Source organism: Gobius niger (assembly GCF_951799975.1).
Source record: "Gobius niger genome assembly, chromosome: 1".
Lineage (NCBI taxonomy): Eukaryota > Metazoa > Chordata > Actinopteri > Gobiiformes > Gobiidae > Gobius > Gobius niger.
Window position 1 is genome coordinate 71,611,164 of NC_136852.1, and position 26,470 is coordinate 71,637,633.

The following is a 26,470-nucleotide window of genomic DNA, read 5'->3' on the forward strand; positions in this document are numbered from 1 at the left end:
GGTGGATGTACTTTTTAATTAACCATAAGTTGCTAATTTTTCTACCGATTTTCAAACGGTTTGGTTTGTTATAAACGTCAGAGATGTAGGTATGACACTGCAAACATATGAACATGAACATAATCAACATGTTCCATTCAGAATTCTAGCCACGTTAATAACGTTTGTAAGAAACCAAACCGTTTGTAGATTTCAGAGAGATCAGAGGATTTGTGTTCGTGCTGATCACTCACTCAGCAGAAAGCTTCCCTGTGGCAAGATGGCCGCCGGTTATGCCGGAAGTGACTCCGCCTTAAGACATCTAGCCTTTATTATATGATATCTATGGTAGCTTCACCCCAAAGCACAAAGCGTTATGGGTCATGTGCCAGTACTGAGCTGATCTCCAGGGGTTGGTGACCACTGCTCTACAGTGACCTTTCTGCCCCACAGACCCCGGTGCCATGTTCTGATCTACTGGGACTCGGCTTTTTTGTCCCGTTTATTACGTCCTCTGCCATTCATTTTGTTCAAATGTTTGACATATTTGATCTCATCCTGTTGTGACATCTGAGAATCCAGTCACATGTACATAATGCCTTATTGAATAAGCTGTGCCTCTTTAGTCCCGTTCAAGGCACCTGTGTCTCTGACACTAGCACGTGTGGCCGATCAGTGTGTGCTATAAAGACCCTGTCGTCTTCATGCTATAAAGACCCTGTCGTCTTCATGCTATAAAGACCCCGTCGTCTTCATGCTATAAAGACCCCGTCGTCTTCATGCTATAAAGACGCTGTCGTCTTCATGCTATAAAGACCCTGTCGTCTTCATGCTATAAAGACCCTGTCGTCTTCATGCTATAAAGACCCTGTCGTCTTCATGCTATAAAGACGCTGTCGTCTTCATGCTATAAAGACCCTGTCGTCTTCATGCTATAAAGACCCTGTCGTCTTCATGCTATAAAGACCCTGTCGTCTTCATGCTATAAAGACCCCGTCGTCTTCATGCTATAAAGACCCCGTCGTCTTCATGCTATAAAGACCCTGTCGTCTTCATGCTATAAAGACCCCGTCGTCTTCATGCTATAAAGACCCCGTCGTCTTCATGCTATAAAGACCCTGTCGTCTTCATGCTATAAAGACCCCGTCGTCTTCATGCTATAAAGACCCTGTCGTCTTCATGCTATAAAGACCCTGTCGTCTTCATGCTATAAAGACCCTGTCGTCTTCATGCTATAAAGACCCCGTCGTCTTCATGCTATAAAGACCCTGTCGTCTTCATGCTATAAAGACCCCGTCGTCTTCATGCTATAAAGACCCCGTCGTCTTCATGCTATAAAGACCCCGTCGTCTTCATGCTATAAAGACCCCGTCGTCTTCATGCTATAAAGACCCTGTCGTCTTCATGCTATAAAGACCCCGTCGTCTTCATGCTATAAAGACCCCGTCGTCTTCATGCTATAAAGACCCTGTCGTCTTCATGCTATAAAGACGCTGTCGTCTTCATGCTATAAAGACCCCGTCGTCTTCATGCTATAAAGACCCCGTCGTCTTCATGCTATAAAGACGCTGTCGTCTTCATGCTATAAAGACGCTGTCGTCTTCATGCTATAAAGACCCTGTCGTCTTCATGCTATAAAGACGCTGTCGTCTTCATGCTATAAAGACGCTGTCGTCTTCATGCTATAAAGACCCTGTCGTCTTCATGCTATAAAGACGCTGTCGTCTTCATGCTATAAAGACCCTGTCGTCTTCATGCTATAAAGACCCTGTCGTCTTCATGCTATAAAGACGCTGTCGTCTTCATGCTATAAAGACCCCGTCGTCTTCATGCTATAAAGACCCTGTCGTCTTCATGCTATAAAGACCCCGTCGTCTTCATGCTATAAAGACCCTGTCGTCTTCATGCTATAAAGACCCTGTCGTCTTCATGCTATAAAGACCCTGTCGTCTTCGAGCTGCATAAAGTGTTCTACAGTCACCGTACGGCAGTAACTTACGCAATGTTTAGACAACATTTCCAAGTGTCAAGACCAGGCCCACCTTAATGTACCCAAAGGCCCCGGGGGTTAAACAGAACTGTAGGCCCCCATCCCCCTCAGTGCAAACCCTAGCCCTAAATCCCACAGAAACCCTAACCCTGGTGTATCCCTCTGGGCCAGGCAGGGCGGGGCTACTCCAGGTACACACACAGGAGCTCAGCCCAATCATCACATACGCTCAGTCACGCCGCAAAGTGAAGAGATTGACATGAAAATCAACAAATCATCTTTTTCTTTTTTTCCCCTTAATTCTGGTCGGCCCCTGGGCTCCGGCCCCTCCCGGGCTCCGGCCCCTCCCGGGCTCCGGCCCCTCCCGGGCTCCAGCCTCTGAGCTCCGGCCCCCACTCACCCGTTTGTTAAGGTGGCTCTGGTCAAGACCTCTCACAGTGGATGAAGATACTTGAATCTCATGTATTGAATGCTTTGGTTCAGTGTAAAAGTGTCTGCTCGGCCTCCGTCTGTTAAACGGGCCCTGGAGACACATTTAGGACGTCTCTGTTTCACCACAGGACGTTATTCCAGTCGTATAATCACATTTTCTGTAATAAATCAGAAGCCCCGGTGAAGAAGTGGAGCGTTAAAGGAGGAACATTAAAGATGGAGCTTCCCTTTAAACCGGACTCCACCCTCACCTCTCCTGCTGACCAGTGTCCAGAGAGAAGACCTTCTTTAAACTGACCCCAAACTGTCCACATCCTCCGACCGCTTTGCTGACGTCTGGGTTTTCTCTGTTGCCTCAAAAGGTTGAAATATGAAGTTGAAGAAACTCCTTTGAGTGGTGTTATTATGATCTCCAAACTAATTGTGTAAAAATGTTTTCTGTATCATGAGTCACACTCCTTCAACATGTTTCTGAATTAAGCAACAAAAGTAAAACCTGCCTCAGTTTCTTTTTGTCATTTCCACATCTGCACGGGATTAAAGCAGCTTCCATGATGTTCACACGACTGAAGGAAACTCGTACTTTTCCCTCTTTTCTCGTCACATTTAGTTTGTTCAAAGAAGGTTTTTGAGTCACCGTCTGTACTCTGTAGTTTCGAACGTTTCGCCTCCATCCAAAAGGCTTCGTCAGTGGATTAAAGCTGAGCCCAGATAAAGACCACAGGGAGGGGTTTCACTTGGCTCAGCCCCGCCCCCCTTATTAACCTCTTAACCCCCGCCTGAACCAAGCATATTGTGTCCAGTTTGGCTTTACCCAAATCTAAAAGCTTCTTGAAGAAAGAGCAAAAATAAAGGCAAAAACGAGGATGAAAAACGCAAAAAAGACTATCAATATGGATTCCGTAAAAATAGATCAACGGAAATGGCAATAATGGAAATGGTTGAAAAAATTACAAAAGCGATAGAAAATAGAGAACATTCAATCGGAATATTTATAGACTTAAAAAAGGCGTTTGACACCATTGATCACCATACTTTATTAAAAAAACTAGAGTGTTATGGAATTGGCTTGTTGCACGGTGTGGCTATGCTAGCTCCTCTGACCTGAAGGTGTGAGCGCCTGGACTTCCTGTCTGTTTTCTTTTCCTGGAATAATAATCATATTTTCCAAAGATTATGTTGTGGGCGGTGAGTTCCCGGTAGACGATTATTTATTGTGTGTTCAAATCATGATGTAACGAGTTCAGATCAGAGACGCCTGTGATCATGAAGGATTGATAGTTTGTCTTGAAGCTAAAGGCTAACATGCTATAAAAATATATATATAAAGGCACTATTTCAAGTTGTGTAATGCATTAACCCCTTAACTCCCACCTGAACTGAGCACATTTTCTCGACGAAAGCAATGATGGAAATGTGGCAAAAATGTCACAAGAAATTGACCAAAAAATGACCAAAAAATGACCAAAAAATGACCAAAATGTGACCAAAAAATGACCAAAAAATGACAAAAAATGTGACAAAAAATGACCAAAAAATGTGACAAAAAATCACCAAAAAATTACAAAAATGTGACAAAATGTGATAAAAATGTGACAAAAAAATTACAAAAAAGTGACAAAAATGATGGAAAAAAAATCTGATGACGTGAGGAGAAAAGATCCTCTCGGTTCAGGCGAGAGTTAAGAGGTTAAATTAGCCTTTAGCTTCAAGACAAACTCACTGATCCTCACAAACATAAACGTCTCCTCTATGGAAATATTTCTACCAGGAACTCACTGGTCTGAGCTCATCTTAATGGAAATGAATACGAACAGGAAGTGCTAGCGCCCACAGCTTCAGCTCAGAGGAACTAGCGTAGCCACATTGTGCAACAAGCCGATCAGAGGGATTGCTAATAATTGGATAAAGAACTACCTTTCAAATAGATATCAATATGTACAACTACAAAATGAAAAATCAGAGCTAGAAGGGTTACCACAGGGTTCAATACTAGGACCAACATTATTTTTACTGTACATAAATGACATCTGTAAAGTATCACAACTTCTTCACTTCATTTTATTTGCAGATGACACCAATATTTTTTGTTCTGGAAAGGATATCACTCAACTTCTTGACACAGTGAAAACAGAATTAATGACCCTCAAAAAGTGGTTTGACACCAATTTGTGCACTTCTGCACACTTAAACTAAAAAAATAAAATAAAAAGTGACACATGAGGCGTTACAATATAAACTGCGTCTGAAACCATGAAATTATAGCCTCGAAGCACTAACACTAGCAGCTAATCCTTAATCTTTCATGGGGTCGACTGTTAGATCTCTATGCAGTTAGTGAACTAGAGCTTCAGCAGCATTTGCCCAATTCGACCGTCTTTACCCGGGGGAAAGTGACATCACCAACCGCTGTTCTTCTTTAAGGTTATTGACTGCAGGCCAAACAAAAGCGCATGCCGCCCTCGACTGTGTAGGATCCAACAACTACAACTGTAGCAGGATGTGCCCTGTGAAAGGTCCGCTCTTCCAAAACAAAGAACCGGAAAATACTGTATTTCAAGGTTTATTTGGCCTCACAGCCCCGACAAGGACACAGATTTCAGACTCCATAGACACGTATACACGTTAGAAAGATGTATGCCTCCATACTGCAACACCTGAGTGCCCCTTCCTCACCCCTTATAGGGCAGGTAATTACATAAACACAAACACACACACACACAGCGCCACACAGTGGCAGGAGGATCAAACATGGCTGAAATGGCTCCAACAACCACAGTGTCCAAATAAAGACATTTAAGGTGAAAAAAAAATCCAAATGAGCCAAACATTTCCCTTAAAGGGGCTGGAAGCAAGTTCGCCATTTTATACTCACTACTGCCACCTCAGGCCATATGTGTAACTGCCCCTTCTATATCAAGCTCGTGCATGACGGCAATTCGGGCCGAAGTGACACATTTTTGAGTGACCGTACAGGATTATAGAGGCAGTTGTGGTGAACAGGTCTGAGCTCATTCTACACATAAGGACATGGCTGGAACATGTAGGGGGAGGAAAGTACTTAATTTTAACATTTTCAAACTCCTTATAGTCCCTTTAAGTGTTATTTTATCTCAACAGCTGTTACTTAAAGCTACAGCAGCAAATGATCCATGTGGGTTAAGTTTCTACTAAATGAAAACAAAAGCACAAACTGTTGTTGTTGCTCTTTTGTTGCTTTTTGTCATGTTTTTGTTGCTTTTTCCTCCTCATTTCTGTCTCGATTTTGTCACTCTTTTGACGTTTTTTTTTCCCCCCAAGAAGCTTTTGGATTTGGGTAAAGCCAAACTGGAGAATCTGTGCTCGGTTCAGGTGGGGATTAAGAGGTTAATCTCCAGGCTGAGCTCATGTGCTGTTTTTGTGTTCTTAAATCGTCCAGTAGAGGGCAGCATTAGGCCGTTTTGCAGGTCGCGTGAGGCTCAGCAGAAGAATGACGCAGCACGTCTGTTTGCCAAGTCATTTGAAGCTCGTGAAGTCCGTTCATTTGCATTTCAGAAACCGGATGTGCTCACCTGAGAAAAACAGTGACAGGCAGCAGCCGAGTGCACACGAACCTGCCAGTGTTTTTGTGTTAATTTGTATTTCATATTTTAGTTTGTAGACGTTCATTTTCGACTCAAAAACATTTAGGGAAATTGATCCATCTTTACTGATAAGCAGAGGTGGGATTAAGTCACTAAATATAAGTCTCGCGTCAAGTCCAAGTCAGTTGGTCATTGGGTCAAGTCAAACTCCCACCTGAACGGATCCCATTTTCTCCAGTTTGGCTTTATCCTAATCAAAAAAGCTTCTTGGGAAAAAAAACACCAAAATAGCCACAAAAAATGAAATGAGAAGAAAACAAGGATGTTAAAGCAACAAAAAAATGACAAAAATGTGACAAAAATGTGACAAAAATTCAACAAAAATGTGACAAAAATTCAACAAAAATGTGACAAAAATTCAACAAAAATTAAACAAAAATTAAACAAAAATTAAACAAAAATTCAACAAAAATTCAACAAAAATTCAACAAAAATGTGGAAAAAAAAATCAACAAAAAGTCAACAAAAAATCAACAAAAATTTCACAAAAACTCAACAAAAATGTCTTGTGGTTCTTAGTTTTCAAATGAGGTGTTACACAGACCTATATAATGGCCAAAGAGGACAGAATGCATTTGGTTTAGGCGGGTGGTAAGAGGTTAATTCTTCTTTTCAACATGTGTTTAATCTACTTGAAAAGCGATTTTGAAAAATTTGGCTAAAATCAAACTAAATCTAATGGATTTGTTTGTTTGTTTACTTTATTGTCCCCGTAGGGAAATGTGTTCTCTGCATTTAACCCGTCCTTCGATGCCTCTGGGTGACCCGTATGGAGCAGTGGTCGGCTGCGCCCGGGTGGTTAGAATCACCTGGCTGGAGGATTCACCTATTGTACATGTTTTTAGTGGTGGGGGAAACCGGAGTACCCGGAGACACGGGGAAGACGTGAAAACTCCACACAGAAAGGCCCCGTCCTGGTGGGAATCGTACAGTGGGGAAAAAAGTATGTGGCCGAAATCCTATAGAAAGTCTGTGGGGAACTGACCAAATATTTGCGCTAGGCTAGTGAAAGGCTAGTGCATGTCTATGGTATCAGCTAGCCTGCATTAAAAACAGTCTGACCAGCTCCACAGAGCACCTGAGGCAAATCACTTATAACACCAGACTAACCATATAAATGTCTGTGTCAATAGAATCATTTTAACCATTTTGCATTTAAAGTAGCTTATATCTGAGCAGCTTCAGCTTTGTGGTTGTATAAGCTACGCAGCGGCGGAGTGATCTGTTAGAAAATAGTCCCTCAAAATGCGATCATTCATGTGATGCAGGTCAGTTATATTCCCAAAATTACTCTATGGACACAGACATTTATATGGTTAGTCTGGTGTTTTAAGTGATTTGCCTCAGGTGCTCTGTGGAGCGGGTCACACTGTTTTTAATGCAGGCTAGCTGATACCATAGAAATGCGCTAGCCTAGCACTAGCCTAGCACCACAAAACTCTTCAAACATAAGAACTGCATGAATTACAAAAAAAAATATCTCCAGAAATCAGCAACACTCTGGATAACTAGGACATGAGGCCCTGTGTCAAAAATCCTGAAATATCCCTTTAACCTAATTTGGATTTAAAGTTTAATTAATATTCGCCACACAATTAAAAATATATACTGAATGCTTCAGTCTATGTACAAAATAGCTGGGACAGCTTTTTAAGGCAGGGGGCAGCTCATGTTTAAAAGACTCTTATAAACATGAGCTGCTTTTCCTGCAGTCTGAAAGATACGTATAAAATGATCTTTTTATTTTTGTTAGATTCTGAAACTTTTCTGTCGGGGGTTCCCCTGTAAGGCCCCAGCCCCTGTATACTCGGATTCGCCCCTGCTCAATGAATCCAGTTTTTACAGCGTCGTGGTTCTGGAGGCTCTGTTTGCGCCGGAGCTTCAGTCATTGTTTCAAACGTTTTCCGGTCCTTAATAAATGTCTATGAATCTTCACCTCTTCACTCACTGTAGAAAACTTTGAATGCATCCAAAGAAACACCCCTTTCATCATGCCTTGACTCCTGCTGTGTCAGAAACTGAAAAAATCATTTGGCTAATTGCTTTTATGCAAATGAGTGTTAAATCACTAAGAGTCATTGCCCTCAAGTCCAAGTTAAAGGCACACTGTGTAACATTTTGGACTGTAATGTTGCCATCAGTGCAAAACATGCTCCTAATGATCAGCTCAACACAGAAAAGGATATTACTGCAGTGGGTAATCAAAGAATGGATTTGGATGAGGATCTAACCAGTTCAGTTCAGAAATCTCAGTTTCTGCTGACTTTAGTCACATCTCCGTGGAGACGAGCTGGAGACGCACCCACTCCAGTTACAGTCATGTCTTAAAGGGGGGGGTTTATGCAAAATCAACTTTTTCAAGCTTTACATCATGTTATTATGTCACTCCCTCATTAAAAACATGCCTGAAGTGTTGCCTTGGCACATTCACGTATTTTTGAGTAATCTGTAAAAACTCTGATGGCGGCCATTTTAGGGATAGGTTTGCCTGAGTCCTCCTAGGAACGCCCCCACCTCCTGGAGACGCCTCCGAGCTTTCGTCACCAGCCGAGTAACCAACCACTGCCCCTCAGCAGAACCCCCTCCCCACTGATGCCACAGACAGCGTGTGGAGGGGGCGTGTCGGAAAGAGTCAGAGGTTCTTAAAGAGACAGAGGCCTATTTCAAGACATTCACTACAGCCATTTTGAGAGAGCAATTTTATACAAGGCAGCTATTCTAATTTACTGCATTTACAGACCAACAGAAGGTTTGCTCATCATTGTAGTGTGATATATAGACTGGTGCTGTGTGAAAAAAGCATAATACCCCCTCTTTAAGAGATGGGAGCCGCTCAAAGCAAAGGCACGTGTTTGTTTATACATTTATATGGCATTTTTCAATGATGAAAATATCTATCAAAAAATGAATGCTTGTATATAAGTTTTATTTATTTGGTAAAATTCGACGCGGTGTGCCTTTAAGTCTAAAGTCACAAACAGCAAGTCCTCAGTCAAGGCAAGGCAAGTCTATTTGTAGAACACAATTCATACACAAGGCAATTCAAAGTGCTTCACTGCAAAAAGTATTTAACTAGCTCAGTATAAACATCTCAATTTGAGCACAATAATAAAATTTTTAGTTGTTTGACGAGTTAAGATGTTCTTGGGCGTTTGTCCTAGATTATTTCACTCGTTCTAAGATGTTTCTGACTCGTTTCGATACGTTTCGTTCTTATTTCAGGTCATTTTCTTTGCCAATGGGGAAAGAAAATTGGTCTTGTCTCATTGGCAATTTTACTTTCTTATTTCAAGCGAGATTTACCCTAGAACTGGTCTGAAATGTCCTCAAACAAGCAAAGCAAACTTAGTCCGATCAGGAAAAGTGTCTAAATGAGTGAAAACCACTCAAAACAAGATACATTTCCTCAATTCAAGTTATTTAAGCCAACGCTTGATATTTACTTTGTGTAGTGCTTCACAGTTAAAGCAGCATAAAATATAAGAAAAACAAATACAATCAATAAAAGCATAAAATTAATCAATTACAGTAAGAGGCAAGAGTGAAGATAAAATACTTTCAGTTCTATGCATTTTCAAGTCTTGTTTTGACTCGTTCTGTCTTGAGCACTATTTCACTCTGTCTTTTAGTCAAGTCTTTGTGGAGCTTTGGTAAGTCTCAAGTCCCCAGTCAGACTGGAGTCGGGTCATTTGACTCGAGTCTCCCTCCTCTGCTGATGAGGCTGTTTTTATTTGCGTGTTCTACCTGTATGACGTGTGCCCTGAGGCCACGCCCTCCTGAGCCGCTGCTAAAGCTTCAGCAGGTGCTCTCTCTCTCCCTCCATCACTCAGCCCACGCCTGATCCACGGACAACACTGCTCTCTGCTCTCTGCTCCTGTTTTTGTTTTTACCTTCAAAGTTATTCTTGACAAACTGAAGCCGGACAGAGGATCTCAGCGGAAAACAACGATGTCTTGTCCTGGCGTTTTCTGAAGTTGGAGTCTGAGTTTGATTAAAAGGTCTGTCCTGCCGTGGTAAGTTTATTTTCTCCAGAGGGCAGAAGGTTTGGAGAGGCTGAGGGATGGCGGGCTGCTGCACCTCGGCGGAGGACCGGGAGAACCAGAGAATCAGCGAAGAGATCGAGAGACAGCTGAGGAAAGACAAGAAAGACTCTCGGCGGGAACTCAAGCTGCTGCTGCTGGGTGAGCGTCACTTTACTCATTATTATTATCATAGAGGGTTCAGATAAAACAAACAGGAAAACTATAAGTGCTTATGACATTCTCTTCATGTTTGTGCATCATAAATGATTCACAGGTGAGGGAACACAGTGAAGTAATTGGACTGATTTTAACCTCTTACCCCCCGCCTAAAACAAATGCATTATATAGGCCTCATTTGAAAGCTAAGACCCACAAAACTGACCTTTTTCCTTGCGTTGTTGCTATGTTGTGTCACCTTTTTAAGTTTTTTTTCTTTCTTTTTTTTTCTTTTATGTCACATTTTTGTTGATTTTTTGTCATTTTTTGATTAATTTTTGTTGATTTTTGTTGAATTTTTGTCACATTTTCGTCATTTTTTTGTTGATTTTTTTGTTGATTTTTGGTTGAATTTTTGTCATTTTTTTGTTGAATTTTTGTCATTTTTTTTTTGTTTTTTTTTTTTGATTTTTTGTTGAATTTTTGTCACATTTTTGTTGAATTTTTGTCACGTTTGTTGCATTTACATCCTTGTTTTCTTCTCATTTTTTGTGGCTGTTTTGGTGCTTTTTTCCCCAAGAAGCTTTTTGATTCGGGTAAAGCCAAACTGGAGAAAATGGGACCCGTTCAGGTGGGAGTTAAGAGGTTAATGGATGTTCATGAACTGTCAGCCTCACGGTTAGAGGGCGAGTGCAGCGTTATCGCACTAGAACAAAACAGCCCAGTCAATGTGGATGTTTCATCAATTAGATTTTGCAAGAAGATCAGACATGAGCTCATTCATCACAGATTTATCGTTTGTTCTTGGAACCTCCTGACCTCCAGTTTTCCCTAAACTCAACATTCCTTTAAAAAAAATCTCAGTTCCTGCTGACCAAATCAAACCCTTTGAAGGCCTAGAGCAGGGGTAGGCAACGTCAGGCCCGAGGGCCAAATCCGGCCCTTCAGCACAGAACCTCTGGCCCTCAAGATGATTTTGAGAAACATTATTACACAAATCAGAGAGTACTTTTAACATTATTACAGTTAAATGGGAGAAAAAAAGGTAGAAATACTGTCAATACACCCGATTAGGTCAGATATTATGCACACTGGCATTTGAAGGAAGTGTACTGGAATAAGAGTAATCGTTTTAAGGAAGAAATGACATAAATCTACTTGAATTAACAGATTAAATCTAAGGTTTGAGTAGATTTGGTCTGGTCTTGGATGAGATAAAACCTCTAGCAGTAGTTATTCTCTTAATTCAGATAAGTTTGTGTCATTTCAAGGGAAAAACAATTATTTGTCTGATTTCAAGTGGGTTTTATTCGTGTTCCATTGGCATTTGTGTCTTGGATTAGTTCAAACCGACTCAAATTCAACATAAAATGGCTTGAATTCATCAAATTCTAAGTCATTTATCTCATTTAGGACGGTCATTTTTCCAGTGTTATGCTTCACTTTGGGCTAATAATAATAATAACAACCATAACAATGAGCGCCTCCGGCCCTCGGTCTATTTACAATAAAGAAAATCGTCCCTCCCCTAAGAGAACTTGCCTACCCCTGGCCTATAGTATACAGTAGAAACACGTATGTATGTAGTGTGTTATACAATATGTTTGAATGTTTAGGTTCATTCCATGCCCAGAAAGTGCACAGTAACAATATCAACTCTACTTCCTCCATTCCCGTGAAACAGCATCGCCCTGAAGGTTGTGAAACGTCCTGAAGCCCAGGACTTTATACACTTTCAGGAAAACGTCTTGTTATTTGTAAAGCTGGACGCGGCTCCTGCTTCATCTAATGCAAACGTCATGCAAATCCACTGTGCGCTGTTACAGAAACACATGGGTCCCATTGTAGAACCCTGTGGGACACCCCGGACCGCTCAGGGAGAGGCACTAAACTCCTTATTTGTGTCGCATTGGGAACAGCAAAGAACAAAGTAATATGACTCTGATTCAATTGACTTCAGATCAGAACAACGCCGGCCAAAAAGTGACTTCCTGTTTCGATCCAGTACGACAAAATAGGCAAGGCAAGGTTATTTGTAGAGCACAATTCATACACAAGGCAATTCAAAGTGCTTCACAGTTAACCCCTTAACTCCCACCTGAACCGAGCACATTTTCTCCAGTTTGGCTTCACCTCAGTCCAAAAGCTTCTGGAAAAAGGTGTGAAAAAAGCGACAAAACTGAGACGAAAACAATGATGGAAATGTGACAAAAAAGTGAGAAAACATCGACAATAAAGTGACGAAAAGTGGCAAAAATGTCACAAGAAATGGACAAAAAATTGATGAAAAAATTACGAAAAAATTACAGAAATGTGACAAAAATGTGACAAAAATCTGACAAAGAAATTGACAAAAAATGACGAAAAAATGTGACGAAAAAATGACAAAAATTTGACAAAAAACTGATAAAAAATTGACGAAAAAATGACAGAAATGTGACAAAAAATGACAAAAATGTGATATAAATTTGACAAAAAATGACAAAAAAATGTCAAAAATTTGATTAAAAAATTGACAAACAAATGACAAAAAAGTGACAAAAAAATGATTAAAAAGTTACAAAAATGAGTTGAATACCCAACAAAAAAATGATGGAAAAAAAAATCTGATGACGTGAGGAAAAAGATCCTCTCGGTTCAAGCGGGAGTGAAGAGGTTAAAGCAGCATAAAATCTAAGAAAAACAAATACAATCAATAAAAACATCAACATAAAATTAATAAATTACAGTAAGATGCAAGAGTGTAGATAAAATACTTTCAGTTATGTGCATTTCTAAGTCTTGTTTTGACTCGCTCTGTCTTGAGGATTATTTTTACTCGCTCGTTCACACCAAAATAAAAGTGCAGCTCGTCTCATTGATCAGGGAAGAGAATCTTATTTGTATCGCGCTTTTTATACGACACAAGTCACACATGAAAGGGAGGGGGTTCATTCACTCCATGCTGATGGGGGTAAGCTACATTTCGTTAGCCACATCGCTAACTCATTATTCCACTGTTTTTTAGTTCAGCAGGTACTTGCAACTTTACAACAATATAATTAAATACACCGTTTAAGAGTTTTGTTTGTTAATAGTTAGGCAGAAAGAAAGTTGAGCTCATGAATAAGATGGTGCTTTTATTTTGGCGTGCTGGATCGAAACAGGAAGTCACGGGGTTGTTATGATCTGAAGTTATGCACAGAGTCAATTATTCAAGTAAAAGTCAAAAAGTATCTAAGGTTAAGTTGCTTTATTTGTCATTATAGCAACTGTACAACGATGTGTGTCCTCTGCATTTGACCCGTCCGTCAAATCACCTGGCTGGAGGATTCACCTGTTGTACATGTTTTAGTGGTGGGGGAAACCGGAGTACCTGGAGGAAACCTACGCACACGGGGAGAACATACAAACTCCTCACATGGTTTCAATTATAGATTTAATCACAGTGTGGAATAGTCCTTTTTTTTTTTACTCCTCTAAAGGGGCTAGATGCAAGTTCACCATTTTATACTCACTACCTCCACCTCAGGTCTGATGTGTAACTGCAGCTTCTATATTCAGCTCGTTCATGACGGCACTTCAGACCCGAAGTGCAGGATTTTAGAGGCAGTTGTGGTGAACAGGTCTGAGCTCATTCTACACATTAAGACATGGCTGGAACATGTAGGGGGTAGGCAACGTCAGCCCTCCATCATCAAACTCTGGCCCTCGAGATGATTTTGAGAAATATTATGACCCAAGTGAGAGATCGAATGCCTGTTAAAGTACTCTAGAAATATGAAAAATACTGTCAATTCCTTAAAATGTCTTAGCAGAGCAGCCTTTTAGGCCATAATCCTGAAAGAATGATCACCTAAAGGAAGAAATGACTTAAATCTACTTGAATTAAGAGATTAAATCTAAAATTTGAGTGGATTTGGTCTGGCCTTAGAGCAGATAAAACCTATTCTGGCCAATGGAACTTAATTCAGATTATTTTGTATCATTTCAAGTGAAAAAGAAATGTTTTTTAAGTTAATTTGTCTGATTTCCAGTGGGATTATTTGTTCGATTGTCATTAGTGTTTTTATCTGATCTCAAATTTACTCAAATTTAACATAAAAAAAACCTTTATTCAAGCAAATTTTAAGTAATTTATCTCATTTAAATTGGACATTTTCCCAGTGTATATGATGTACAACACTGGCATATGTAGAAAGTTGCTTCATTGGAGGGTCCGGCCCTTTGTCTTTTGACGATTAAGAAAACCGGCCTCCACCGAGCAAACTTGCCGACCCCTGATGTTGGGGGAGGAAAATACTTCATTTTAATATTTTAAACTCAGTGTAGTCCCTTTAAGATACTGATGCTAGTAGAACTGATTAGTTTGTGATCAATCTTAGTATAATTACTTCAAAAACTTGCTTAAAGCTACACCGTGTAAAATGTTACCCAATAAATAACGTTGAAATACAAGCATTTACTTTAAGACACATATTTTCATAATTGATAAATACCTCATAAATGACAAACAAACATGTGCCTTTGCCTTGAGCGGCTCAGCTCTAAGACATGACGGTAACTTCACCAGGAGTGGGTGCGTCTCCAGCTCGTCTCCACGGAGATGAGACTAAAGTCTGTGGAAAATGAGATTTAAACAGGTCCTCATCCAAATCCATTCTTTGATTATCCACTGCAGTCAACAGTGTGGTCCAAAATGTTACACAGTGTGCCTTTAACCCCTTAACTCCCGCCTGAACCGAGCACATTTCCTCCAGTTTGGCTTTACCCCAATCCTAAAGCTTCTGGAAAAAAGCTGTGAAAATAGCGACAGAACTGAGACGAAAACAATGATGGAAATGTCACAAGAAATTGACAAAAATGTGACAAAAAAATGACAAAAAATGAAGAAAATGTGATAAAAAATTTGACAAGAATGTGATAAAAAAAATTGACCAAAAATGGACCAAAAAATGACAACAAAAAAAAGACAAAAAAGTTACAAAAATGAATTGAATACCCAACAAAAAAAGGATGGTGAAAAAAAATCTGATGACGTGAGGAAAAAGATCCTCTCGGTTCCAGTGTTAATTTCGTCGACTAAAATACTTAGTCTTAATTTTAGTCAAAGTGATATTTTTGACGATTAAAATTGGACTAAAACTAAATTAAAAGTTTCTCATGAGACTAAAACTATGACTAAAATGTCCAGATATTTTAGTCGACTAAAATAAGACTAAATAAAAATGAAAAGGAGAGACTGAAATCATCCAAACTTCTATTGAGCGTCTGAAAGAGCCTCAGATCATTTCAATCCACTGCCAAAGGATCAGCTCTGAGCTTTGTTCATGTGGAGCAGAAACATGAAGCAGAGGAACAAGATTAAACATGATTATAATGAATATTATCAATGCAAAGTCCACTAAATTTGTCTTAAATTTAGTCTAAAATTGAAACTTTTTTTTTTTTTTACTAAATCTCAACTAAAATTACAATACATTTTAGTCTAAAACTAACTAAAATAAAACTAAAACTAAACTAAAATAAAATATAACACTGCTCGGTTCAGGCGGGAGTTAAGATAGTTAAGTTAGCTAACCCTAACCCTAACTACACACACTGGAGTATGGACTGTGTTTATGCCTCTGGATAAGACTGAAATCTATGAAAGAAAAAACAACAAGTTAAAGCAAAAAGAATAAAAAGTATATGACACATGGACTGTGGCACCGTGGACGAGGGTCAGCTGAATACTGAAAGTGTCATTAGTCAAATCAAAGTGAGCATAAAGCGTGTGCGAGGTAAGCGTGTGCGAGGTAAGCGTGTGCGAGGTAAGCGTGTCCCTCTCTGGTCACGTAAAGCCGTGTTGCACCGGCGTGTGAGCTCCAGACTCATTTGCCTGACTTTGGGCGTGGGCTCGTCATCTCTGCGTCTTGGAGAAACTTGACTTGTAAAGAAGGTGCATTCAAATGTGCTGGATTTGCCTGAGCTTTGCTTGTTCCACTGGAGAGTTCAGGACAAGGAAGTGCATGCAAATCACGGGAGCAGAGTCGGTGCTCGGGCGCGATGTGGAGGAAGAACAAGACAAGCTGCTTAATCATACAGTGGTGTGATCAAGGGCCCCAGTTTAACTTTTAGTGAAACCTATGCCTTCAGAAGCTGCCTGATGATTTCTGAATGATCACATGTTGACCTATGACTGAATAGAGTCTAATGTGTGTAATCTAATGTCAGTTCAAATACAGCTGCTCTGTGATGGTCTCAGAGGTCTGTGAAGAGACTATTGTGGAGCAGAAGCATCATGAAGTCCAAGAACACACCAGACAGGTCCGGGATCAAGTTACTGAGAAGTATAAAGCTGGGTTAGGTTATAGAACATCTCTCAAAGTACAGTTAAATCCACCATCCAGGAATGGGAAGAGTTTGGCATCGCAGCAAACCTACCAAGACCCGGCCGTCCTCCTAAACTTACTGACCGAACAAGGACAGCACTGACCACAGCTGTCACCAAGAAGCCTCTGATGACCCTGGATGAACTGCAGAGAGACACAGCTCAGGTGGGGGAAACTGGACACAGAACAACTATCAGTCGTACACTGCACAAATCTGGCCTTTATGGCTGAGTGGCATTTTTAAAAGAAAACCATAAGATAGTTGTTCTGTGTCCAGTTTCCCCCACCCAAGCCCTGGCTCTCTGCAGTTCATCCAGGGTAATCCAAAAGATTATGACATCACCGCAAACCTAACAAGACCCGACCGTCCTCCTCAACTGACCACAGCTGTTACCAAGAAGCCTCTGATGACCCTGGATGAACTGCAGAGAGCAAGGGCTCAGGTGGGGGAAACTGGACACAGAACAACTGTCTTATGGTTTTCTTTTAAAAATGCCGCTCAGCCAAAAGGCCAGATTTGTGCCTTGTACGACTGAGTTGTTCTGTGTCCAGTTTCCCCCACACTACAAAAAGTAAATATCAAGCATTGCCTTAAATGACTTGGATTGCGGAAATATATCTTGTTTGGAGTGTTTTTTTTGTAATTTTGACATTTTTCCTGATCGGACCAAGTTTACTTTGCTTGTTTTGAGGACATTTCAGACCAGTTCTAGGGTAAATCTCGCTTGAAATAAGAAAGTAAAACTGCCAATGAGATAAGATCAACTTTTTTACCCCATTGGCACAAAGAAAATGACCTGAAATAAGGACGAAACGTATCGAAACGAGTCAGAAACATCTCAGAACGAGTGAAATAATCTAGGACAAATGCCCAAGAACTTCTTAACTAGTCAAAACAACTAAAAATGTTACTATTATGCTCAAATTGAGATGTTTATACTGATCTTGTCAATTACTTTTTGCAGTGTGGAAATCTTTTTATAAATCTTTTTTATAACCTAACCCAGCTAATACTTCTCAGTACCTTTATCCCGGACCTGTCTGGTGTGTTCTTGGACTTCATGATGCTTCTGCTCCACAATAGTCTCCTCACAGACCTCTGAGACCATCACAGAGCAGCTGTGTTTGAGCTGACATTAGAAACACACACAGGTAGACTCTAACATGTGATCATTCAGAAATCATCAGGAAACGTCTGAAGGCTGCACTAAAAGTTAAAGGGAGGCCTGTGCTTTTGACACACTGTATGAACTGTGATCTGATGCTACTGCAGACACTTCTTATCCAGTCTCTCCTGGGGGCTCAGTGACTCACGCTGAGGACTGTACATTACGGTCGCCCGGCGGCTGAGCTGTGGCCAGGTGACAGAGCAGCTGGTGCACCACAGGGACCGCGTGAGGCCCGAGCATTTGTTAAACAAATGTGTGTTTGCCTGTGATACTGTCTCCATGAGGCTGACATCACTGTGGCCCGGGGACAGTGACCGGGCCACACCCACGATGAGAAGGAGTGGCTCGTTTTTATTCCTCTTTCCGCACTCGCTGCTGGTTAAATAAAGCTGTAGCCTGACAAAAAGTCCACACCAACCTTATCTTAGTCACATGTTTTTGTTCTGAGTCCTGACATACAGGCATGTTGTTGTTGTGAGCCTTCTATAGTGAGCCGTTCAGATGGTAAAAAGCTGCTGATGTTATTGCTTCGATGTGGCTGTTTAAGTTCAGGTCTGAGTCCATGATTACTCCAAGATTTTGAACCTGATTTTTTGGTTTTAGAGAGAGAGACTGTGGGACAAAAACAATGATCTCCGTTTTGTCTGAACTTAGTTGGAGAAAGTTTAAGTTTAATGGTTTTGTAAAGCCCGATATCACAACAGAAGTCGCCTCACAGCTGCACCAAACATTAAAGAGGGGGTGTTATGCTTTTTTCAATCACATAGCACCAGTCTATATCACACTACAATGATAACCAAACCTCCTGTTGGTCTGTAAATGCAGTAAATTAGAATAACTGCCTTGTATAAAATGTCTCTCTCAAAATGGCTGTAGTGAATGTCTTGAAATAGGCCTCCGTCTCTTTAAGAACCTCTGACCCTTTCCGACACGCCCCCTCCACACGCTGTCTGTGGCATCAGTGGGGAGGGGGTTCTGCTGAGGAGCAGTGGTTGGTTACTCGGCTGGTGACGAAAGCTCGGAGGCGTCTCCAGGAGGTGGGGGCGTTCCTAGGAGGACTCAGGCAAACCTATCCCTAAAATGGCCGCCATCAGAGTTTTTACAGATTACTCAAAAATATGTGAATGTGCCAAGGCAACACTTCAGGCATGTTTTTAATGAGGGAATGACAGAATAACATGATGTAGAGCTTAAAAAAGTCGATTTTGCATAATACCCCCCCTTTAAGGCAATAAAACAGAGCAATAAATATGAGTTTAAAGTTCAGGTGAATCCAGGCAAATATAATGTCCATTAAGCGTGGGCAGCAGGAGGCGGCGAGCGGCGCGGGCGTCCCCCGTCCTTAGACCAGACCAGATTTTGACATACATATTTTATTTTAGTTTTAGTCTTAGTCTTTTGACTAAAATGTAATTCAATTTTAGTCAAGATTTAGTCAAAAAAAACTATCAATTTTAGTTTAGTTTTAGTCGACTTACATTTATAATATTCATTATAATCATATTTAATCTTGTTCCTCGACTTCATGGAGCTGCTCCACATGAACAAAGCTCAGAGCTGATCCTTTGACAGAGAACATGATCTGAGGCTCTTTCAGACGGTCAATAGAAGTTTGGATGATTTTAGTCTCTCCTTTTCATTTTTATTTAGTCTTATTTTAGTCGACTAAAATATCCTGACATTTTAGTCATAGTTTTAGTCTCATGAAAAACTTTTGATTTAGTTTTAGTCCAATTTTAGTCACAAAAATATCACTTTGACTAAAATTAAGACTAAATATTTTAGTCGACGAAATTAACACTGCCTTAGACTCTCCAGCACAGCAAGGACAAACTCAAAAACCCGGCAGGGGAAAAGAGAAACCTTGGGGAGAACCACAGAAGGAGAGATCCACTCCCATGGACGGACAGGCTATAGAGACCCAGGGCCGAAGGATCCCTCAGCAGACGGGCCTAGATCACAGACCGTCCAGTCCTCAGATTCCAGAGTGCAGGTTCCTCCGTTCACCCGTGTTCCTCCATTCGATCGAGACGGGCACTCCCGAGGGGGGGGGGGGGGGGGGGGGGGGGGGGGGGGGGGGGACAGGAGACACCATGTGAATAGTGATGAACAGACTACAGATAAATTAAATATTGTATCATGATAAGACAAAGTCTCAGCGCTCAGTGGACCGTCCTTCCCACAGCAGTGTTCCTTCTGAGGCAGCTTTACTTCAGGCTGTGGGTCAGAGCTTTACCAAACTGACCTGATCATGAGCTCATTCTCGTTTACGTTTTGAGCCTCGTCTTAAATGTAGGGACTGTGTCTGCTTCTTTAACGTGGGCTGGGAGTTTATTCCATAAAACCGGAGCTCGGAGCTAAAGGCTCTGCCTCCTACAGGGATTTTGGAGACTCGAGGAATCACTAGTCCCGGAGTTTTGAGAGTGGAGTCTCTGGTTGGCTGATATGGAACGATAGCGTCTTGGAGATGGAGCCTAAACCCTTTATGGATTTAACCCCTTCACTCCCACCTGAACCGAGCACATTTTCTCCAGCTTTACCCCAGTCCAAAAGCTTCTGGAAAAAAGGTGTGAAAATAGCAACAAAACTGAGACGAAAACAAGGATGAAAATGTGAAAAAAAGTGACAAAAAATTGACAAAAAAGTGACAAAAAATGTACAAAAAATGACAAAAATGGACAAAAATTTGCTGAAAAATTTAGAAAAAATGGACGAAAAAGTGAAAAGAATTTGACAAAAAAATGCGAATAATTTGACGAAAAAGTGACAAAAAAGTGACAAAAAATGTAAAAATTCTACAAAAATGTGACAAAAATTCTACAAAAATGTGACAAAAATTCAACAAAAAATGACAAAAATTAAACAAAAATTAAACAAAAATTAAACAAAAATTCTACAAAAATGTGACCAAAAAAAAAAAACTAAAAAAGGTGACACAACACAGCAACAACGTGAGGTACGTCACATTGTTGCTGTTTATTAGCTGACCCAATGGAAGCATGAGTTGAATAATAGGGGTCCCAAGATTGACCCTTGGGGGACTCCACAGGTTCACAGCGGACAGGACTTGAACCAGTTTAGAGCAGCACTAAAGACTGACTGAACCCTCCTGGCGACTGTGCAGGCACCGGCGAGAGCGGGAAGAGCACCTTCATCAAACAGATGCGCATCATCCACGGAGGCGGCTACACCGAGGAGGACAAGAGGAGCTACGCCAAGCTGGTCTTCCAGAACATCTACACGTCCATGCAGGCCATGATCAGAGCCATGGAGGCGCTGGGCATCACCTTCGCCGACGCCCAGAACCAGGTACCGCCCACTCGCTGAAGAAGAAGAAGAAGTTTACGTCCCATGATGCATCGCTCTCTCCCTCAGGGTAAGGCGGGCGGTCTGCTGGAGGTGGAGGTGGACAAAGTGGAGGAGCTGACCCACGCCGCCGACATCCAGAGCGTGTGGGACGACGACGGGATCCAGCAGTGCTACGACCGCCGCAGGGAGTACCAGCTGTCGGACTCCACCAAATAGTGAGTGCACGGTCCGCTGCGGTACTCCACGCGGTACTTTTCTCACGTACTCGAGTATTTTGTCCGTGCAGTTACCTGAGCGACCTGGAGCGGATCTCGCAGGCCTCCTATCTACCCGATCTCCAGGACATCCTGAGGGTCCGGGTGCCCACCACGGGGATCATCGAGTACCCCTTCGACATGGAGAACGTCATCTTCAGGTGAGCGCACATCTGTACACAGCTGTACACATCTGTTCATACAGTGGAGACAGGGCAATAGAAACGCCTCACAGCTCTCACCACTTTAACCCCTTAACTCCCACCTGAACCGAGCACATTTTCTCCAGTTTGGCTTTACCCCAGTCCCAAAGCTTCTGGAAAAAAGCTGTGAAAATAGCAACAAAACTGAGACGAAAACAATGATGGAAATGTGACAAAAAAGTGAGAAAACATTGACAAAAAAGTGATGAAAAATGGATGAAAAAAAATGTGACAAAAATGTGCTAAAAAAATGACCAAAAAATTACGAAAAATTGATGAAAAAGTGGCAAAAATGTCACAAGAAATTGACAAAAAAATTATGAAAAATTGACAAAAATATGACAAAAAATGACAAAAATTTGATTAAAAAATGTGATAAAAAATGAGAAAAATGTGTTAAAAAAATGCCCCAAAAAATTACAAAAAAATTACGAAAAATGGACAAAAATGTGACAAAATGTGACACAAAAATGATGTTTTCTGACCAAAAAGCTGAGAAAATTAAAGAGCAATGCTGCCCAACAAAATAACTTGTAGTTATTTTACTGACTCACTAGGTGGCAGCATTAGGCAGCACAACTAAGACATGCTCAAGGCTTTGCTGCAGCTGTTCCCATTGAAAAGCCTAATTCACCTCTATAGACATCATTGTCATCAGATATTTTGTTGAGTATTCAACTCATTTTTGTAACTTTTTTGTCATTTTTTTGTCATTTTTTCGTCAATTTTGTATCAATTTTTTGTCATTTTTTGGTCATTTTTGTCACATTTTTTCATCAATTTTTTTAAATCAAATTTTTGTCATTTTTTTGTCAAATTTGTATCACATTTTTGTCATATTTTTGAAAATTTCTTGTGATATTTTTTGCCACTTTTTCATCAATTTTTCGTCACTTTTGTGTCAATGTTTTCTCACTTTTTGTCACATTTCCATCATTGTTTTCGTCTCACTTTTGTTGCTATTTTCACAGCTTTTATCCAGAAGTTTTTGGACTGGGGTAAAGCCAAACTGGAGAAAATGTGCTCGGTTCAGGTGGGCGTTAAGGGGTTAAAGGATGAAGTTGGTCATTTCATGCTCACTACTGCCACCTCAGGTCTTACGCATAACTGCAGATTTAGGAAATGAAATATTAAAACTCACCGTGGCGTTAGGGAGGTGTGGAGTGAGAATGGAAGTCCCCACAAAGGCATAAACATAGTAAATCCAGCCCTGAGTACAGACATGTGTGTGATGGGGACAGGATGGTGGACGTGGGGGGTCAGAGGTCGGAGAGGAGGAAGTGGATCCACTGCTTTGAGAACGTCACCTCCATCATCTTCCTGGTGGCTCTGAGCGAGTACGACCAGGTGCTGGCAGAGTGTGACAATGAGGTGAGCTCCTGTACACACACACACACACACACACACACACACACACACACACACACACACACACACACACACACACACACACACACACACACACACAGTCTTGTACTAAAACCACATCTTGACCCTCAAACAGTCCTTCAAACAAGTGAGGACCACCCAAAATGTCCTCACTCTGTTGGTTAAAAACTCAAACTGGTCCTCACAATGTCGTAAGTATAAGAACACACACACGCACTTGGGCTGAGGGCCGGTAAACGATACCAGTCTGCTATCGAAAAAAAAAGGTTTAGGTTCTACTGGCATCGGAAAGTATCGAAAGTTGGAACTGAAAAGAAATATAAGATCTTAGATGGAAAAATTGGGAGAAAAAAATGATAAATTGGGAGAAAAATGGGAACATTTGGGGCAATAATGGGGGGGAAAAATTGGGAAAAAAGAGAAAACAAGTGGAAAAAATTGGGGGTAAATTTGGTGGGGGGTTGAAGATTTTGGGAGGAAAATATGAAAAAAATAAGCAAAAAGTGGGGGGAAAATTTAAGGAAAAACAAATGGAGAAATTGGGTAGAAAAAATGTAAATGTTGTGAAAAATGGGGAAAAACATGTAAAAAAAAAATTGGAAAAATTAGTCTGCTGTCGAAAAAAAGGTTTACGTTCTACAGGTATCGGAAAAATAAAAGTATTGAAACTTGGTACTGAACCGAAACATAAGATCTTAGATGTTGGTCATCAATATTTAAAAATAAAGTGATATAACAAGTTGGAAAAAAAGTGAACAAAGTGGAAAAATTGGGAAAAACAACATTTTGTAAATTAAAAAAAGAAAAAAGTCAAAAATTTGGAGGAAAAAATAACAAATTGGGAGAAAAATGGGAAAATTTGGGGCAATAATGGGGAAAAAATTGAAAACAAGTGGAACAATTTGGGGGTAAATTTGGGACCATTTGGGGGATTGAAGATTTTGGGGGCAATGTGAAAAAAGGGAACAAAACAGAACATTTTGGAAAAAAATATGAAGAAATTGAGCAAAAAGTGGAAAAAAAATAATAAGGAAAAACAAGTGGATAAATTGGTTAGAAAAATTAAAATGTTGTGAAAAATGGGGAAAACATGTAAAAAAAAAAAAGAAAAAAGGAAAAATTGGGAGAAATGTAGAGGGAAAAAATTAAAATGGGTGAAAAAAAAAGAAAAACATGGAAAGTGTTTTTTTCTGCCCTTTTGTCGCACACGCACACACACACATACACATACACACACACACACACACTAACTGCTCTGTGTGACAGAACCGCATGGAGGAGAGCAAGGCCCTGTTCAAAACCATCGTCAACTACCCCTGGTTCCAGAAGTCGTCCGTCATCCTCTTCCTCAACAAGACCGACGTCCTGGAGGAGAAGATCAAGTACTCGCACATCGCCACCTACTTCCCCGAGTTCACAGGTCAGTGGCCACGGGCGGACCGGGCTCTGGAAGCCATACCAGGGAAGAGAAGGATCGTACTTTAGGTCCAGGTTCTGATGCTGTTGGTCCAGGTAAAAGGAAGTGAGTTGGTTATTTCAGCTCAAATTAATTATTTTATCCCATTTTTTCCTCAACAATGCTTTTTTTTATTGGATTTTCTTGATTTGACAAATTTCCCCCCTAATTTTTAGCTAATTTTCACTATAAATATTTTCCCATTTCCCTCCATTTATCCTAATGTTTTATAACCAATTCCCCCCCACCATATTTCATTATTTTTCCACAAATCTCCCAATTATTTCCAATTTTTGACATAATTTCTGCTCATTTTTTATTACTCATAAAAATAAAAAAATGGGAGGAAAATATTAGTAATAAAAAAATAGCAAAAATTATGCAAAAAGTTTGGAATAATTTGTGAAAAAATGGGAGAAATTGTGACAAAAGTAGTGAAAAATTGTGAAATGAAGAAAAAAAAAAAAAAATCTGAAAAATGAGGTAAACGTTGGGCAAAAAAAATAAATACACAAAAATTATACACAATTTCTTTGTGTATAATTGTATGTTTTCTGAAACAGCCAAGAAACTTCCTTTAACCCTAGAACACTATCGCTCAAATTCATAACACCGTCAATGACGCCGGTGACTTTTACCCGAGATAAAACACATGACAATACCTGGCACATGTGAGTCGTGTTCTTTTATATTAAACTGTGTCATGTCTAATAAAATGACAGAAAAATACTGGAAAATCAGGAATTTGGGGACCAAAAATTCCTAAAAAATGTCATAATGAAGATGTAAAGTTGTTTTTTGGTCGACCCATTCTTGGATATGTCAGACTTCTCTGGTGAAGCCACAGGAGAGAGAAACTAAATATGTCTGATTTTGACTTAACTAACTCTGTGTTACTCACTTACTGTGAGGCAGAGACACAAACTCTGAGACAGGAGCAAAGAAATAAATGTGTCAGTCCTGAAGGTCGACCATGAAAGGAACAAGAGCCTGATTAAACACACTAACCCTGCCCGACCTTCATCACTATTGCAAACATGAGCCTGTAGGAGAAAGTATTTTGGAGGAAAACACTCAGATAAACACAGCATCATGAAACATAAATGTTATTGCTTTTTTTTTCTTCACCTGGCAATAGTGTTCTGCTACAAAAGGGCGGAAAAAAAACACTTCCCCCCAACTTTTCCACTTGTTTTTCCCAGTTGTAGTGACTGTGTCTTTCCCTGGGCAGGTCCGGAGCAGGATACCAAATCAGCTCAGGAGTTCATCCTGAAGATGTACCAGGACCAGAACCCGGACAAAGAGAAGACTCTGTATCACCACTTCACCTGCGCCACCGACACCGAGAACATCCGCTTCGTGTTCGTGGCCGTCAAAGACACCATCCTCCGCCACAACCTCAAGGAGTTCAACCTGGTCTAAGCTCGGGTTCGGGGCCGCCGTCCCGCCGGGGGTCCAGGCTCAAACACAGTCTGGTTTACGGAGAGCAGAGGATTTCAGAAAAACTCAGATCCAAACCCACTCTGCACATTTATGTCTATTAGCAACACATGGAGTACTTGTAATACTTTTACTGTAGTGAATCTGACCGGGCGAATGGTTTGAAGCGGTTTTGAGTGTTTTTTTCCTGTAGCCTCGGGCAGAGGTGGGAGACGTTCAGGACTTGAGACTAACTTGACCAAAGCTCCAAAAAGACTTGACCTAGACTTGAATGTTTGAGACTTAACTCGTTGACTGCCAATGACGTCTATAGGCGTAAAGTAGGTTTTTCAATGGGAGCAGCTGCAGCAAAGCCTTGATCATGTCTGGTGTTAAAATCTTAGTTGTGCTGCCACCTGGTGACTCAATCACTAGGTGGCAGCATTGCTTTCTTTTTCTCAGCTTTTTGGCCAGAAAACAGCATTTTGGGTGATTTCACCTGTTTTCTACGGACGATTACTGAAGAATGGAAAGAGGTGCAAACAAACTCTTTTTTTTAGATGAAAGAAGAGAGTCTAATCTTTGTTGTTGTTGACGTAGACCTAGAACTTAATTTTCTGTGGGTCTTGAAAAAACTGTCAAAATCCTGAAAACTCTCTGGCAGTGGGAGCGCTCTGATTTGAAAATGGCTGGCAGTCAATGAGTTAAAGGGACTA

The 26,470-nt window shown here is 40.7% G+C and overlaps 1 protein-coding gene across 1 annotated transcript; it reads left to right on the forward strand.

Annotated features, from left to right (window-relative positions):
* The first annotated feature begins 10,039 nt into the window (after positions 1–10,039).
* On the forward strand, positions 10,040–25,766 carry LOC306960429 (guanine nucleotide-binding protein subunit alpha-14-like). Its single transcript, XM_079552860.1, has 7 exons — positions 10,040–10,205; positions 20,849–21,033; positions 21,100–21,248; positions 21,320–21,448; positions 22,732–22,861; positions 24,146–24,299; positions 25,567–25,766. The coding sequence occupies exons 1-7, from the start codon at positions 10,085–10,087 to the stop codon at positions 25,755–25,757; spliced, it is 1,059 nt and encodes a 352-aa protein (XP_079408986.1). The 5' UTR covers positions 10,040–10,084; the 3' UTR covers positions 25,758–25,766.
* The last annotated feature ends 704 nt before the right edge of the window (positions 25,767–26,470 follow it).

Excerpts from the sequence above, each read along its gene's own strand:
- LOC306960429 (XM_079552860.1), top strand. The coding sequence starts at position 10,085 with ATGGCGGGCTGCTGCACCTCGGCGGAGGACCGGGAGAACCAGAGAATC. Across the intron at positions 10,206-20,848 it reads ACTCAAGCTGCTGCTGCTGG|GCACCGGCGAGAGCGGGAAG; the intron begins GTGAGCGTCACT and ends GCGACTGTGCAG. Across the intron at positions 24,300-25,566 it reads CTACTTCCCCGAGTTCACAG|GTCCGGAGCAGGATACCAAA; the intron begins GTCAGTGGCCAC and ends TTCCCTGGGCAG.